Source organism: Schistocerca piceifrons, chromosome 3, assembly GCF_021461385.2.
Source record: "Schistocerca piceifrons isolate TAMUIC-IGC-003096 chromosome 3, iqSchPice1.1, whole genome shotgun sequence".
Classification (NCBI taxonomy): domain Eukaryota; kingdom Metazoa; phylum Arthropoda; class Insecta; order Orthoptera; family Acrididae; genus Schistocerca; species Schistocerca piceifrons.
The window spans coordinates 343,147,845-343,163,382 of NC_060140.1; the positions used below are offsets into that span (position 1 = coordinate 343,147,845).

At 37.3% G+C, this 15,538-nt stretch overlaps 3 protein-coding genes across 6 annotated transcripts in view; 1 reads left to right on the forward strand and 2 right to left on the reverse strand.

Moving 5' to 3' along the window:
* The window catches only part of LOC124787714 (D-aspartate oxidase), a 259,599-nt gene that overhangs the window by 141,120 nt on the left and 102,941 nt on the right, over positions 1-15,538 (reverse strand). The window contains exon 1 of one of the 3 annotated variants that reach the window (XM_047254559.1): positions 14,615-14,689. The exons of 1 other annotated variant lie outside the window; for it this stretch is intronic. The gene's annotated coding sequence lies outside the window, so the exon portion shown is untranslated. Of the gene's footprint in view, positions 1-12,223; positions 12,373-14,614; positions 14,690-15,538 lie in introns of those variants that run through there. One more of the 3 variants, XM_047254557.1, reaches the window with a different exon arrangement.
* Positions 12,568-14,708, reverse strand: LOC124787713 (SRSF protein kinase 3-like). The gene has a single exon (XM_047254553.1). The coding sequence runs from the start codon at positions 14,428-14,430 to the stop codon at positions 12,607-12,609; it is 1,824 nt and encodes a 607-aa protein (XP_047110509.1). The 5' UTR covers positions 14,431-14,708; the 3' UTR covers positions 12,568-12,606.
* Positions 14,847-15,538, forward strand: part of LOC124787712 (DNA replication factor Cdt1) — a 97,591-nt gene continuing 96,899 nt past the window's right edge. The window contains exon 1 of one of the 2 annotated variants that reach the window (XM_047254552.1): positions 14,847-15,451. In XM_047254552.1, the coding sequence (XP_047110508.1) occupies positions 15,074-15,451 (378 nt within the window). In that variant the 5' untranslated portion in view covers positions 14,847-15,073. The remainder of the gene's footprint in view (positions 15,452-15,538) is intronic. The other variant, XM_047254551.1, reaches the window with a different exon arrangement.

The following is a 15,538-nucleotide window of genomic DNA, read 5'->3' on the forward strand; positions in this document are numbered from 1 at the left end:
TATGAACAGTTACAGGATGTTAACTGTATTGAGATAGGATAAAGTGGAAGGATTGCTAACTGTCAACTATGACATTAATGCATTAAATTCTTAAACTGACAAAATATTTGTACTTAAAGATGGAAGAATCTGAAATTTTTTGGTGATTTAGAAATTATTTTTTCCAAAACCCCCATCCTAAATGTTTTAGAACTTGATGGTACATTAGTTGGTCATTATACTTAGGGAATGTACAATCAGATTGGGCAATACTCGTCTGTACAAAATGTGAGAAATCTTTTAGGTAGGCCTAGCTCTACTCACTAGGTCAAAAAAATCATGGACACTTACGTACTTAAATTGACCGCTGATTTTAAGTAAATATCATGCAAAACTGGTATTTCTGAATCAAAATAATTACTTTACAACATTACAAGTGAGTGAGAAAACAATTCATAATTTCATTCAAAAGCATTTTATACCAATAATTTACAAATTATTATTGTCTTCTGTCATGATTATACTTCACGACTTTCCATGAATTAAAACTGCCTACAATGTAACATCAACACTGCACTGTTGAAAGGAGTTCACTTTGTTTTTTCCATCTGCTTTCCATCAAACTTGTATAGCCGAGCTGAATTTGCACACAGACAAGGATGATCCAACACGAGAAGTACTTGGGAAATGGGAACTGCACACTGATCTTTTGATGATTGCCATTTGAAAGAATTAGCAGGACCATGAGGTGTCATAAACGAGACAGTTATATCTCGCAGCTCATGAGAGTCACTAATTATCTGTCTCACCCATCACTGATTGTCATACACACAAGAAATGAAGTGACTCACTACAAAGTCCTCTAGCAGTTTTTAAAAAGAGATGTTGCATCATCAGTCACACACACGTTTAGGAAATGCATGGCCCCTAGATGCAATGTAATCAATTATCATGCTGTCAGCATAGCATGCATGTGGAGTCATGAATGAGATCATTACTGACAACAGCAAAACAGTGTGATGCTTCAAGGAACTGGGAACACATGTGAATATTGATACCTGTAGTGTGTGCCAGTCGTAATTTTGAATTTTGTTCTGCAAAGCAACAGACCAGTTACCAACAAAGTCGAAATGAAGAACTAATGTGTCAGTAGTCTGGGATATGGTTGATTTTACTTTTGTTATGACCTATCTCTGAATCCTCCGGATATGATGGTGAGCTATTCCTTTCATGACCAAACGCCTAACCTCTGTAACAAACTTCTCTGGCTCTACTGTCTTCTTCACCAACTCCCCTCCCTCCCACAATGCATAGGTTATGTCACTGTCAGTATCCTGACGGTGTAATGCTTCAACAGCCATCACTCCAGCACCATGACACATTGCACACTCCTGCAACCAACATTTATCTTGGGGCTCTCGACATATACACAATAGCATTAGGTCCATCTCTGTTTACTTCTTTCCTGGGACACTGGTTATGGCGAAACAAACACGTTTCAAATTAGTGCAGTAAATACATATGCATACTTCCTTCACTGGCTAGCATTTTACCAATTTTGGTCATAAGGAGTAGAATTTTGTAAGGCCAATTTTTAAATCGGAGTTCTCCTTTTTCATTAGGAGCTACACTTTTTAACTTTTCCACAATTTTCACTAACAGAGATAACATCAGCCTGGTTAGGACTTTGCCTGCTGCAATCTTTGTCATTACTTATGTAATATTCCAGAGGAACAATAAGCGTATCATCTTGCAATGGATGCCCGCAGTATGAATCTGGGTATGCCCAAATACCTCTCTCATTCTTTATTTTATGAGCTTTTGAAATCAAATAATGTGAGGAAGTGGGTATGTCTTTCTGTATCTGCTGCTTAGAGCAGCTACGTTGCATCAGAGTCAGTAACTGTACCTTTTCAGTATAGGTGGCTGCTGAGCTAGCAGTATTTAGGTTTTGAAACCACACATCACATTCCGTACACATATCGCTATCTTCAGGTTCTGCACCAAGTGTATCTACATTACACAATTCATAAAGTTTTGAAGATGTTGCTTATGTAATACTTGTTTCAATTTGTTCCACTCTTATTTTTAAATACTGTTTTCTTCTTGTGCGTCTTACCTTTCTTGGATGTTTAAGAGGGTATATAGTAGGGGCTATAGCGGAAATTCTGACATTCAATGCATCAACAACTTCACACCCAGGAATATAAACATCTGCAATGTCTTCTTCAGTTTCACATTTGGGTGATTGTGATCATTCAGGTGGGTGGTCACTAAATTTTTACTTGTAGCGAATGTAGCAATTCCTGAACAATGGATGTGATGCTAATACTGTTACTTGAGGACCAATATATTTCTGCAGCACATCTGAAAGGTTTCCAACAACTGTCAAGTGTTTTTCCACGTCCCGTAAACATCACCTTCTTGCGCCTTTTTTTGTATTCCACGCACCCCATTCTTTCACTACTGTATTTCCTCACTAACACTGTTATCTAGCAAGAAGTTCGAATCAAATACAAAATGCGATGCAGAATGGTTTATGTGCAAATTCTCACTTGTTTGTTAAACAGAAGAGTGCAGGAAAAAGTGTTGCCAACATGCATATTGCACACTAGGAATTCAGTGAGATACGCAGAATGTTGAAACATTTTTAATACTTACACAGAAAAATATTACCCACTGTCTTTGCACTAATTACTAATACGTTAAACAAACAATATTGTGTGTAGTTCTCAAAAGGTTTCAGATGGGGTTTTTGGAGTAAACAATTTGTAAAAACAATTTTTTTACATTTTTAGTAATTAATACTTACATAATACAGAGAGCTGGAGCAGAAAAGATATTGTTTATAATTACACCAGTAGTATATGGTAATATGACAGAAAAAACAGCATTCTGTGGCTTTTCAAATTAGGAAAAAAAATTGTAAGTGGAAAAATTAACTTTAATTTCTGTTTTTTTTTTCCCTTAAATTTGTAAGCTAAAGGAAGTCCGTAAGTGTACAGGTGATAACTGAATTTCAACACACTAAGAGGGAGTTTTTTGATGCCAAACACCTGCCAGGTCTCCAGTACTTTTGGGTTATTAGTTATATATTTTTTGGCCTATAGGATATTCCATGTAAAATAGTACACACCTATGATTTTAAAAGTTTAAAATTTGGTACTTTTTATATATTGTTTCAAAAGGCCAGACTTTTAATTGTATGGCAACAATGGTTGGTTGCCTATTATTACTTTCCCTCTATAATTCATAGCTATTTTATAAGGTCATATGTTTTTCATGTGATAAGAATGAATTATTGGAAATTCTGGACCTTCATTTCAACTAACTGGGAGATAAAAATTAGTATATCATTATTTATATTACAGTTACCTACCCTAATGTACTGCAAAAACAGTATAAAATTGATTTAGGTAAATTATAAGTAAGGATAAATGACATAAGACAACAGCACGAACTTTCATATAACATGAGTCAATTTCACGTAATTAAGTTTTTATATTAAGAGGAATATTAGAGCTAACTTTCTCTTGTTCAGCAATTTAATTCTCTGTATGAACGTGTAACTAACAACACTATTAAAAATTTCCCAATTTCAAACAATATAGTAAGAACAGAAAATTAAATGTGTAATCTGAGTCACAGTTATATATTTTTAAGTTTAAAAGAAGATGATGCTCTTACCAGCAGCAGAAAGACAGAAAAGGAAGGGGGGGGGGGGGGAGTTAAAGCGTGAAGGATAATATGAAGAATTTAAGGAGAAGCACCTTCGGGAGGAACAACAGAAGCACTAAAACTCCTTCAGCTGAGTCAACATAAGCAACAACTGTTATTATCAAAAGAAAGAAGAGCTAGAACTAGGGAGAATGTTAGAAAACATAGGCAACATAAGAAGCAAGATCTGCAACCTAGTAATGCTGGTTTGTCGCCGTATAAGTCACATAGTGCTCTGGGTAAAGCCATGGCTTGAGCCAATAACTACTTCTCATCTTCACCAGGACGTGAAGTTCTAGTTGTTCATAAGTTGTTCCGCGACTTGTGTGGAAATTCATTAGATGGAAAGTCTGAAAGACCCAGCCTTGGCAGTAGTTCACAAAATAGAGGTCTTAATTCTAAATCTACAGAGTTGGTAGCTGGTTTCTACTGTTGTGACCATAATCACCAGTCACCAGGCACAAAGAACACAACAGTGATTGGCGAAAATAATGAGAAAATGACCACTCATATTCATCACTTAGGACGTGTCCATCATGGAAACACACAAAGCATTCAAACAGGAACATCCGTAAGTTCAAATTGGGAAATCTAAGTTTGTGGAAGTACAGCCACCACATGTTCAGTTAAGCAGCAAACTATCTCATAAAGTACGTTGTGTAAATATCACGAAAATTTCATAAATGTTATCGGCAGCCTTCCGAGGAAACACGATAATATTTCAGCGTACAGCATCACATTTGTATTGACCATCATATGCCAGCCACCCAGTGAGCTTTGTTGGTGGAATGAAGGTAACACGTGCCAAAATGGTAGAGGTTTCAACAAAGCCTATAAAATTGATGAGACGGAAATTGTGAATTTATCATGGTATTTTTGAATGATGTAAGAAAATGGTTCAAAATTACTGAAGTCAAAGAAGGCTCTATAGTTGATACAGTGAAGTACATAATTTCCTTAATTCCTCAGTTTCTTCTTCATTACGATACAAAGAGCACTCAGCCTGCATCTTATTATCAGCAAAAGGAAATGGCTCTGAGCAAAAGTTTTAAGCCATTTGCATTGCTGCATGTCTATTTTGTGTTTATCAAGATGAGGTGCAAAGTGCACATTGGGCACAAGCAAAAGTTAGTATTGTCACTGTGGCATTTAGGTTCTCATCAACTAATTGTTGCTGTTTCAGAAAATTTAACCCATTCCAAGGATATTGTGATTGCTTACATTGGCAAGACAGTGTTAGTTATACCTGAAAATGTGAAGGTAGTTTCAATCTGGTTAGACAGACCTGCCTCACAATTTAAAAACAAATATATTACTGTTGCTGTACCTAAACTTCAACTGTTCCACAACATGGAAATGTATTGGAACTTTTTTGTTACACCCCATGGTAAAGGAGCCATAGATGGAATTGGTACTGTTGTGAATTGGCAAGTGTGGAATGCGTAAAAAAGTGAAAATCCATAGTAGGTGATTCATCACCTTTTACTCAGACAGCTGCCAGTACCACAACTATGCAGGTTTTTCATATGTCTGCTGATGAAATCCAAGGAATCAGTTTGAGAGTTAATCCGGCTAGTTAGTTAGAGGCTCAAATATTTTCTTCAGCATCATCAGTACTAAACATAAAAAGCATTAACTGCTTTCACTACAAGATAAAGAGTACTACAAAGATATCTACTATCTCCAGAGAATTTCTCTGCTGCAGATCATCATACTGAATAAACTCTAGAAAGTGTGAAAATTGGAGGCTGGTGCAAAGTAGAATATGATGGTAAATTCTATGCTGGAGAAGTACATGCAATTTTTGGAAATTCTTACCCAATCAGTGCAATGGAGCATGCTGGTTACTATTGGAAATGGGCCTGCAAAATGTGATGAAATTCTGTACACACAGCCAAAATTATAAGAAAACTAATCTACCTGATGATGTCAAGGCAAGAGGATAATTTCAATTCACTGACTTTTAACTAACTTACAGTTTTTTTTCGTAGGTGTCATACTCTTATAATTTATCATAGTGTTTACAAAGTGAAATGTTAATGATAAGTACCTTATTTGGTAAATAATGTCACATTTTCATTTTTCTGCTCACAGGAGAAAGTTTTTCCAACAATAAGTAGCAAGTAACACGAGTCACATAACATTGTGTCATGTGCTTTTTTCAATATATTACAATGTTTTACATGGTATAAATATTTTTAGAAATCTGTAACTGTGTCATTTGACTGCCATCATAATAAGCATTTTCTGTGATAAAAACCAGATCCATACTCCCTAATAGTCTGACACTTTTGATCTAAAATGTACATTAGCAATAGGATGTCCCACATTTGTAATGTGAGTCACTATATAAAGTACATTCTTGTCCTGTAATTTTAATGTGCTTCCCTGCTTAAATATTAATTCAAGATCTTTGCCTGAATAACACAATATACAATGATGAGTTACAAGGTAAAATATAGGTTTCTAGATTGCTAAAAAGGCAACATAATAAAACACCGATTTCAAAATGTAACATGAGTCACCATGAAATCTCCCCTCTACTGTTTTAAGAGTTATCATCAAATTATACATTTTTGAAAAGGCCATACAATCTACAAAAAATTCAGATGAAATGAAAACATATTATTTATTAACACTTATGATATAGAGGTCTAATATATATTTTTCCCAGAGAAATTCATGACCGCGAGTTGCCATGACCTGTATGATTTGAGATGAAATCACGCAGTTTCACATTCCTAATAACATATCACACTACTGATTTTTTATCTAGTTTACAGAACATATACATGTTTCTGCATGTTTTAGTTGTCCTTTGTACTTTGGTAATCATTGTTGCCACAGTTGCATCACTATCTGTTTCAAATAGTTTTCAGAGAAGACATTTAGTAAAGTTTCACAGGAAGTCTTATCACGTCCACCACTAACAAAATTGGGATAACAGAAGCATCCAATTCCACCCCTCTGCTTTGACCAATGACATCACCAATATGGCGGAAACGATCATTCACAACAACTCCCATACCGCTCCTATCCACACCACCAGAGAGCACCACTGATCACATCAAAACGACACCTACAAATACGCCACTCTCACAAACTAAACTCCACTCCATCATGATGTCACACACCACAACAGCTTTACATCACAGGTCAAATCCGACGGGTGGAATCTGATGCTTCCGTTGACCCACAAAATTGTAGTTTTTCCAATGAATTCTGAGATGATTAAATTTTCCATCAATGATCACAGTATGATTAGGGAACTTACGTACAAGTGAGATGAGGTTTTCTCTAAAGTTTTCAGTTACTCAGGAGATAAGTCTGGTGGGCAATAGAAGGATCTAATTCTTTTTTGCCCACACCTGATACTGGGTCATGTTCAAACAATCTCACATACAGCTTCAATTTCTATCTTGACGGATTCAAGTTTCTTGTCCTCTGCGACAAATACACTACCTCCATTTCTCATTATCCCTATCCTTTCAATATACATTTAAATTTTTTCCAGACTTCTCAGTGCTACCAATTTTTGGTGCCAACCAGCTTTCTGTACCAGTATTATGTGAGCTTCACTGCTTTTTATGAGTGCTTTAAACTCTGACACTTTGTTGAGAATGCTTCAGCAGTTTACCATTAGGATTTTAATACTCTAATGGATGGGAGGCATTTCTTTTGATCTTACACTGATACTTCTGGGTTTCCCACAGCAATTGTTTTTTGCATTGGATGGAGAGTTGCCTAATCTAAAAAAACAACCTTGTGTGCACCCCACACACAGCTACCTGAGTAGCATCTACTGGCGTGTAGTGCATGCCTGGCCCATTTATGGGGACCCTGCAGCTCTCAACGCTATGGTGCAAGTCCAGAGAGTCTGAGCCTAGGTTGTCATATAACCTTTGAAGTCTTTTGATTCAATCCTTCCAATTGCCTCAGATCCCAAGCACCATGATCAGTTCTGGGGACAATGGTTCCAGGAAAATTGTACAAATTGTGGCCTTCATTCAAACTACACATACAATACTTGTCATTTCAACCATCTCTGAAATGACCCAAGACAGACATCGTTTGTTCCAACATAAGCCACAATCTGTCGTTGGTTGCACCTTGTTCCCTCAATGGCTGCTGGAACAGTCTCTTCAACAGCTGACTCAAGCCCCACAGACATACACATTGAGTGCACCTGGTGTCCCTTCCTGCCATTTCCATAGAGGTAAATTATTTGGAGTACAGATCTATGAATGGAAATATGGGCATGCTACTAATTTTAGGGGTTAACCGAAGTGTCCGATTCCACCTGTCAGCTTTGACCTGTGATGTAAGGCTGTTGTGGTGTGACACATCACAACAGCGCCGAGTTTAGGTTGTGGTAGTGGCGTGTTTGTAGGTGTCATTTTGATATGATTGGTGGTGGTCTCTGGTGGTGTGTGTATGTGTTGTGTGTTAGGTGATGTTTTTGGTTTAGTTTGAGTGTGTGGCGTATTTATAGATGGCATATTGTTGTGGTCGGTGGTTCTCTATGGTGATGTGTTTATGGTTAGTGTGTTATGTGGCGAATGGGGTTCATTTGCATGGTAGTATTGCACATGTTTGGTATCGGTCGTGACTGTGCTTTCAGCGAAATATTTTTCAGTGAGTTAACGATTTTGGTTTTGTTACGTCAACGTTTGGCTCAAGAACCATGAAAGAAGGTTTTATACCTGGAAGAATCCTGGAGATACTAAAAGGTATCAGATAGATTACATAATGGTAAGACAGAGATTTAGGAACCAGGATTTAATTTGTAGGACATTTCCAGGGGCAGATGTGGATTCTGACCACAATCTATTGGTTATGAACTGTAGATTGAAACTGAAGAAACTGCAAAAAGGTGGGAATTTAAGGAGATGGGACCTGGATACTCTGAAAGAACCAGAGGTTGTACATAGTTTCAGGGAGAGCATAGGGGAACAATTCACAGGAATGGGGGAAAGAAATACAGCAGTAGAAGAATGGGTAGCTCTGAGGGATGAAGTAGTGAAGGCAGCAGAGGATCAAGTAGGTAAAAAGACGAGGGCTAATAGAAATCCTTGGGCAACAGAAGAAATATTGAATTTAATTGATGAAAGGAGAAAATATAAAAATGCAGTAAATGAAGCAGGCAAAAAGGAATACAAACGTCTCACAAATGAGATAGACAGGAAGTGCAAAATGGCTAAGCAGGTATGGCTAGAGGACAAATTTAAGGATGTAGAGGCTTGACTCACTAGGGTAAGATAGATACTGCCTACAGGAAAATGAAAGAGACCTCTGGAGAGAAGAGAACCACTTGTATGAATATCAAGAGCTCAGATGGCAACCCAGTTCTAAGCAAAGAAGGGAAGGCAAAAAGGTGGAAGAAGTATATAGAGGGTTTATACAAGGGCGATGTACTTGAGGACAATATTATGGAAATGGAAGAGGATGTAGATGAAGATGAAATGGGAGATAAGATACTGCGTGAAGAGTTTGACAGAGCACTGAAAGACCTGAGTCGAAACAAGGCCCCGGGAGTAGACAACATTCCATTAGAACTACTGATGGCGTTGGGAGAGCCAGTCATGACAAAACTCTACCATCTGGTGAGCAAGACGTATGAGACAGGCGAAATACCCACATACTTGAAGAAGAATATAATAATTCCAATCCCAAGGAAAGCAGGTGTTGACAGATGTGAAAATTACCGAACTATCAGTTTAATAAGTCACAGCTGCAAAATACTAACGCGAATTCTTTAGAGACGAATGGAAAAACTGGTAGAAGCGGACCTCGGGGAAGATCAGTTTGGATTCCGTAGAAATGTTGGAACACGTGAGGCAATACTAACCTTACGACTTATCTTAGAAGAAAAATTAAGAAAAGGCAAACCTACGTTTCTAGCATTTGTAGACTTAGAGAAAGCTTTTGACAACGTTAACTGGAACACTCTCTTTCAAATTCTGAAGGTGGCAGGGGTAAAATACAGGGAGTGAAAGGCTATTTACAATTTGTACAGAAACCAGATGGCAGTTATAAGAGTCGAGGGACATGAAAGGGAAGCAGTGGTTGGGAAGGGAGTAAGACAGGGTTGTAGCCTCTCCCCGATGTTATTCAATCTGTATATTGAGCAAGCAGTGAAGGAAGGAAAAGAAAAATTCGGAGTAGGTATTAAAATCCATGGAGAAGTAGTAAAAACTTTGAGGTTCGCCGATGACATTGTAATTCTGTCAGAGACAGCAAAGGACTTGGAAGAGCAGTTGAACAGAATGGACTGTGTCTTGAAAGGAGGATATAAGATGAACATCAACAAAAGCAAAACGAGGATAATGGAATGTAGTCCAATTAAGTCGGGTGATGTTGAGGGTATTAGATTAGGAAATGAGACACTTAAAGTAGTAAAGGAGTTTTGCTATTTAGGGAGTAAAATAACTGATGATGGTCGAAGTAGAGAGGATATAAAATGTAGACTGGCAATGGCAAGGAAAGCGTTTCTGAAGAAGAGAAATTTGTTAACATCGAGTATAGATTTAAGTGTCAGGAAGTCGTTTCTGAAAGTATTCGTATGGAGTGTAGCCATGTATGGATGTGAAACATGGACGGTAAATAGTTTGGACAAGAAGAGAATAGAAGCTTTTGAAATGTGGTGCTACAGAAGAATGCTGAAGATTAGATGGGTAGATCACATAACTAATGAGGAAGTATTGAATAGGATTGGGGAGAAGAGAAGTTTGTGGCACAACTTGACTAGAAGAAGGGATCGGTTGGTAGGACATGTTTTGAGGCATCAAGGTATCACAAATTTAGCATTGGAGGGCAGCATGGAGGGTAAAAATCGTAGAGGGAGACCAAGAGATCAATACACTAAGCAGATTCAGAAGGATGTAGGTTGCAGTAGGTACTGGGAGATAAAGAAGCTTGCACAGGATAGAGTAGCATGGAGAGCTGCATCAAACCAGTCTCAGGGCTGAAGACCACAACAACAACAACAACAACAACAACAACAACGTTATTGTAGTTTTTTTCTGTTATTTGTGTGTGAATTTTGGTAAATCGCTTTGTTTATGTCTTTGTAGGTGTGGATATGACTGACAAGGTCAACAGTTTTCAGCTGTTGGCGATGATGGGAGACTGTGTTGTCTCTAATAAAATTTCTTCAGCTATTCGGCCTGCTGGCTGAAGTCGTGAAGAAATCTTGTATTTTGGACAGAATACATGACAAATTAAGGCAGAGAAATATGAAGGAGGTTCAATTTTTCCAAAATGCTTTCTGATAATGTGATTGGAAACGACTGTTGTAGTACATAAAGGAGAAGGCAAAACAATGGTAAAACACTGTATTCTCAAGCCATAACTCACTGCTGATTAACACTTAGGCTACCAGAGTGGAAACTGCTGGTAATATGCATCCAAGGAAACAGGAAACATGCCAGGAAATCAAATTTCTGCAACATTCCTAAAGTTACTTCACATTTAGATTTTTCCTCATTCCATCAGTAGATGCCAGGAAACAGTGTTTGATGTGTGATTCTGCCCTAGTTCTTCTCCACCCCCCACCCCCATTTTTAAATACTTTGATGTGCTGTCAGACTGTGTGTAGTGTAATATGAGATATGTGTTACATTGGTAGCTGACAATTTGGTTATGGATTGACAAACCCTACAAATGTGAAAGTGGAATAAAGGGTGTGGATAAAGTGTACTGATCTGTAGTTTAGCCTGATGTCTATGTCCATGTTTGCTCCATGTTCAACATATTTTCATAATAAAAACTTGAACTGAAAAAATAAATTCAATAAATCTGCACAGCATAACAAACAAATATCCAAGTAGGCCTAGTATTTTGGTGCACATTATCTACACATCACAAACTATGAAATATGCAACTAAGAAGAGAAGGCACTGTGTAACTGTAATTGAAAAGCAGCTAAATATTTAACCTTCTTTTCTGAAGAAACTACAAGTGAATTAAAAATTCACAGATAATGTAGTAATGAGGAGGAAAATGAAGGTCACGAAAAAACAGAAAAAAGACCCTTACTGCTACAAAATAGAATTTAATTCCGAAAAAAGCATGATTGCTATATGTTAATCAGAGACCTGTAAAGCGTTGACAGTCATATTTTATACTTAGCATTAGTATCTAAAGTATGAAGAAATTGCATAGCAATAAGAAGTAACTATATGGTTAAAATATAGCCTAATTACAGCATTATAGGTCTACAGGCACTGTTTGCAATTCCTCATACTGGGACTGAAATGAGAGCTGTCTTGAAAAGGACAAGAACAACTCAATTTCAAGTTGAACTTAAGAACACAGTTCCATAACTAGGAAATTATTATTACTCGGTAGCATTCAAAGGAACCCCGCAACCAACAAATCAATGGCTCCATATATTGTTACACAAAAATTTCAAACTAGAAAATTATTGTTTAAAGAAAAAATTGGTTTAAGGAAGAGTACCAAATTTCAAATGTGCTGTCTCAGCTCTAAAACTATCTTTCTTAAGAAAAAACATATGTATACTTACTCAATATCTAAAAGATGTTAATGGGCGATCGCTTTCTTTCCAGTTTTAAGGTAAGCTTGGAAAAACTCAAGTTCACAATGCATACCGGTACTTCCAAAATGTCTAATGAAGTATAAACTTTCTGCACAGGTATTCAGCATCACTTGCACACATTTAAAAACACAACACTTCGAAAGAATTATTAAATATACATAAAAAAGGTGAAGGTATTTGCTTTTCTGTATACTTGTAAATTTACAGAAGGAAACACAAAAGAGTAAAATTGCTGAAATTAATATCAAGGTAAAAAGATCCAGTCAAGTTTTAAATTAGCTACTATGTCATCACTAAACATTTTTAAGATTGTCTTTGGAGCTATATGTCTAACGAATCGGAGAGTTAAACTAATTTAGCCAGGGATGTTTCAAGCATTCTGCAGCAGTTGCACGACGTTCTGGATCAAAGTCCAGCATAGGGCGAAGAAAAGCTGTGAATTCTCTTGCTTCCTTTGGGTCCCAATCGTATTTTTCAGTTAAGACTTCAAAAAGTCCCCACGGCTTCAAACCCGAGATTCGGCGCAAATCACATTTTTTATTAAAGAACTGGCGGGAATGTTTGCCAGACATAGCTATCCTTCGAGGTATTTCACCCAAAAGTTCAATAATATGAGCCAAATGATCTTCATCACGAGAATAGTCTTCCCCTGAATGTGGCTCAAAGAGATAATCCCCTGTAGCAAGTTCAAATGCCATGCATGCTGTGCTCCAGATATCTGCAGACGTGCCATATCCAGCTCCCAGAAGGACCTCCAATGAACGATACTGGCGTGTTTGTATGTCCTCTGTGAAATGACGGTAAGTCCAGCAAGCATTTCCTAAATCTGCTATTTTTACTTCAATATCACACACCACAAATGCTGGGTCCAGTTCAGGTTTTGCATCATGGCTAAATGATGTATATCCAGAAGATTGGCGGGATGGTCTTCCAGTAACAGATTTTGTTTCTTTCTTTCTTGTTGTTTTATTAACAGGACATGTTCCACTCTCACCAGCTCCTTCATCACATTTTTCTGAGTTACACAGCTTCTGAGAATCAGAACTTGAGGTCTCTTCTGCAGCACCGTCTCCCATTGACTTGCTGTGTTCTTTTTTATCTATCCCATTTTGATATGCAGTGTCTATTACCTTTGAGCTGGCATCATCATCATCTTCATCATGCACCTCATCAAACACCTCAGACTGAGTTTCAGCAGATTCTCTATTATCTTCTGGTGACTGGCACTCCAATTCCAGTGCCATCTCTCTCCTCTTCTGTTCTTCAGTCTCTTCGATCTGTTCCATTTGCTTTCTCAGCAGTTCAGTCTGGCGCTTTGCTTTCTTTTTTAATTTCTTCTTCTTATTTTTTGACATTTTTACATTTGGATCCGGTTCCTCCCTTGGTGCAGTGCTGACTAATGATACAGGCAGTTTAAGGCCCATTGTATGAAGTTCTGTAGCCTCGCAGGCAAGTCTCCTAATATAATTTTCGTCTACACATACCAAAACGTTTTCAGGTTTTATATCAGTATGAATAATTTTACATTTGGTATGTAAGTAGTCCAAACCTTCTAATACTTGTCGAATAATAGATTTTACATTCTCTGTTGGAATGCCATGGTAGTTACTTCTGATGATTAATTTTAACAAATTATGACCAAGAACTTCGAATACCATACACACGTGTGTTCCATTAACACCGCTTATTTTAAAATCGTCCAAGAGTTGTACTGTTTTGTTTCGTTTATGATCGTTAACATCACTTTCCCGCACGACTTTCAACAGTTTTATTTCATCTAAGGCAGTCTCCGTGAAATGTGAAGCACTCTTCACAACTTTCAGTGCCACAAATTTCTTGTCATACAGATCCCAACAAAGCCATACAGTTGAAAAATGACCCCAACCTAACTTTCGTGTGACACGATATCTTCCGTTAAACAAATCACCTATTTTGACTGGATGGTAACCACCTTTGCAATAATCTGCAGGATCCTCCTGCTCATCATCGTCGGAGCTGAAATAATCATCTTCATCTTCTATAGTTTCGTTTGAAGACGAATGAGATGGTTCTACTTTATTTGAGTATGCTCTTCCATCTCTTTCATTTTTTCCTTTTCTTTTACCAGGTTTCGGGCGTTTCTTTTTAGCTTTAATAGCAAATACTCTCCGATTCACATCAGTTTTCGAATTCATAGCAACGCTTCAACTTATGTTTCTCAAATTTAAACATACAAATATTTGACACACATCCCTCAAACTACGATCGTTATTGTTTGAGCATGGCGGCCGGTGACAACAAAACCCTAGATATTCCCTCTGACGCAATGAACACAATGATCTTATGGTTAAATAGCATACTGGACTTCATTTACTACACCTGGAGACGTTTATCACACACTATTATTTAGGAGGCACTTCACAACGTAACTTCACCACCCTCAAACACAGATACACTGACATCGCCATTGCTAGAAACATTACAAGTAGCAATTTTTCCAAAGAAAATTCAACAGTGCATAAAAAAAGGAAAGCAGTAAATGCTACCAACTTCCACTGCGTGTAGCAATTAGTTCTAAAGATTACTACCTGTTTTTAATTGATTAACAGTAATTGTATAAGCGCGTGCATCTTTTCGTTGAATATTTGTTTTATGTCAATTATCATTTTTGCCAACATAGCTTTAACACAAGGCTACATCACCGGATTATAGTATTGCCACTGGATGCGCTGTTGTATAAACCGGAAACGCGGTATATTGTGAACTGTGTTACTGTGCAGTGGCGGGAGAGTGAGTGTGAAGTGTAGTGTTTGTAGTGTGTGAGATTTCGAAATAAAAATGTCACAGAGTTCAATTACAAATTACTTTATCAAACGCAAAAGACATACAGCAGATGATGTTAAAACGCAGTCTAAAGTACTTATCATTGATAAACGAAACGAAAACTTACAAAACGATTCATGCAAAACGATACTACGAGGTGACGCTAAAGCTGATGGAGAAAACAGTACCAGGAAAATTATATTGAAATGTTCTTCGGACAACCAGAATCCTGTGCAAAAAAGCACTTTGAGTGAACAAAAAAATAAGTCAAACATCAGACGTTGTGGAAAGAAGACGCTTCCAGAAAAGAGAGTTTCATTTAATTGTGATATCAGAGAATCGTTTCAAAATGCAAACAAGAAGTTTCCAATCGTTGAGAAAACTGAGACACAGGTATAATCGTTAATCACTGTACCTGTTTTACTGACCTTTTTATTGTACTGTGTTTGAATTGCAGTTTACTTTTAACTTGTGATGTGT

Coding starts and splice junctions, on each gene's coding strand:
- LOC124787713 (XM_047254553.1), bottom strand. CDS start 14,430: ATGAATTCGAAAACTGATGTGAATCGGAGAGTATTTGCTATTAAAGCT.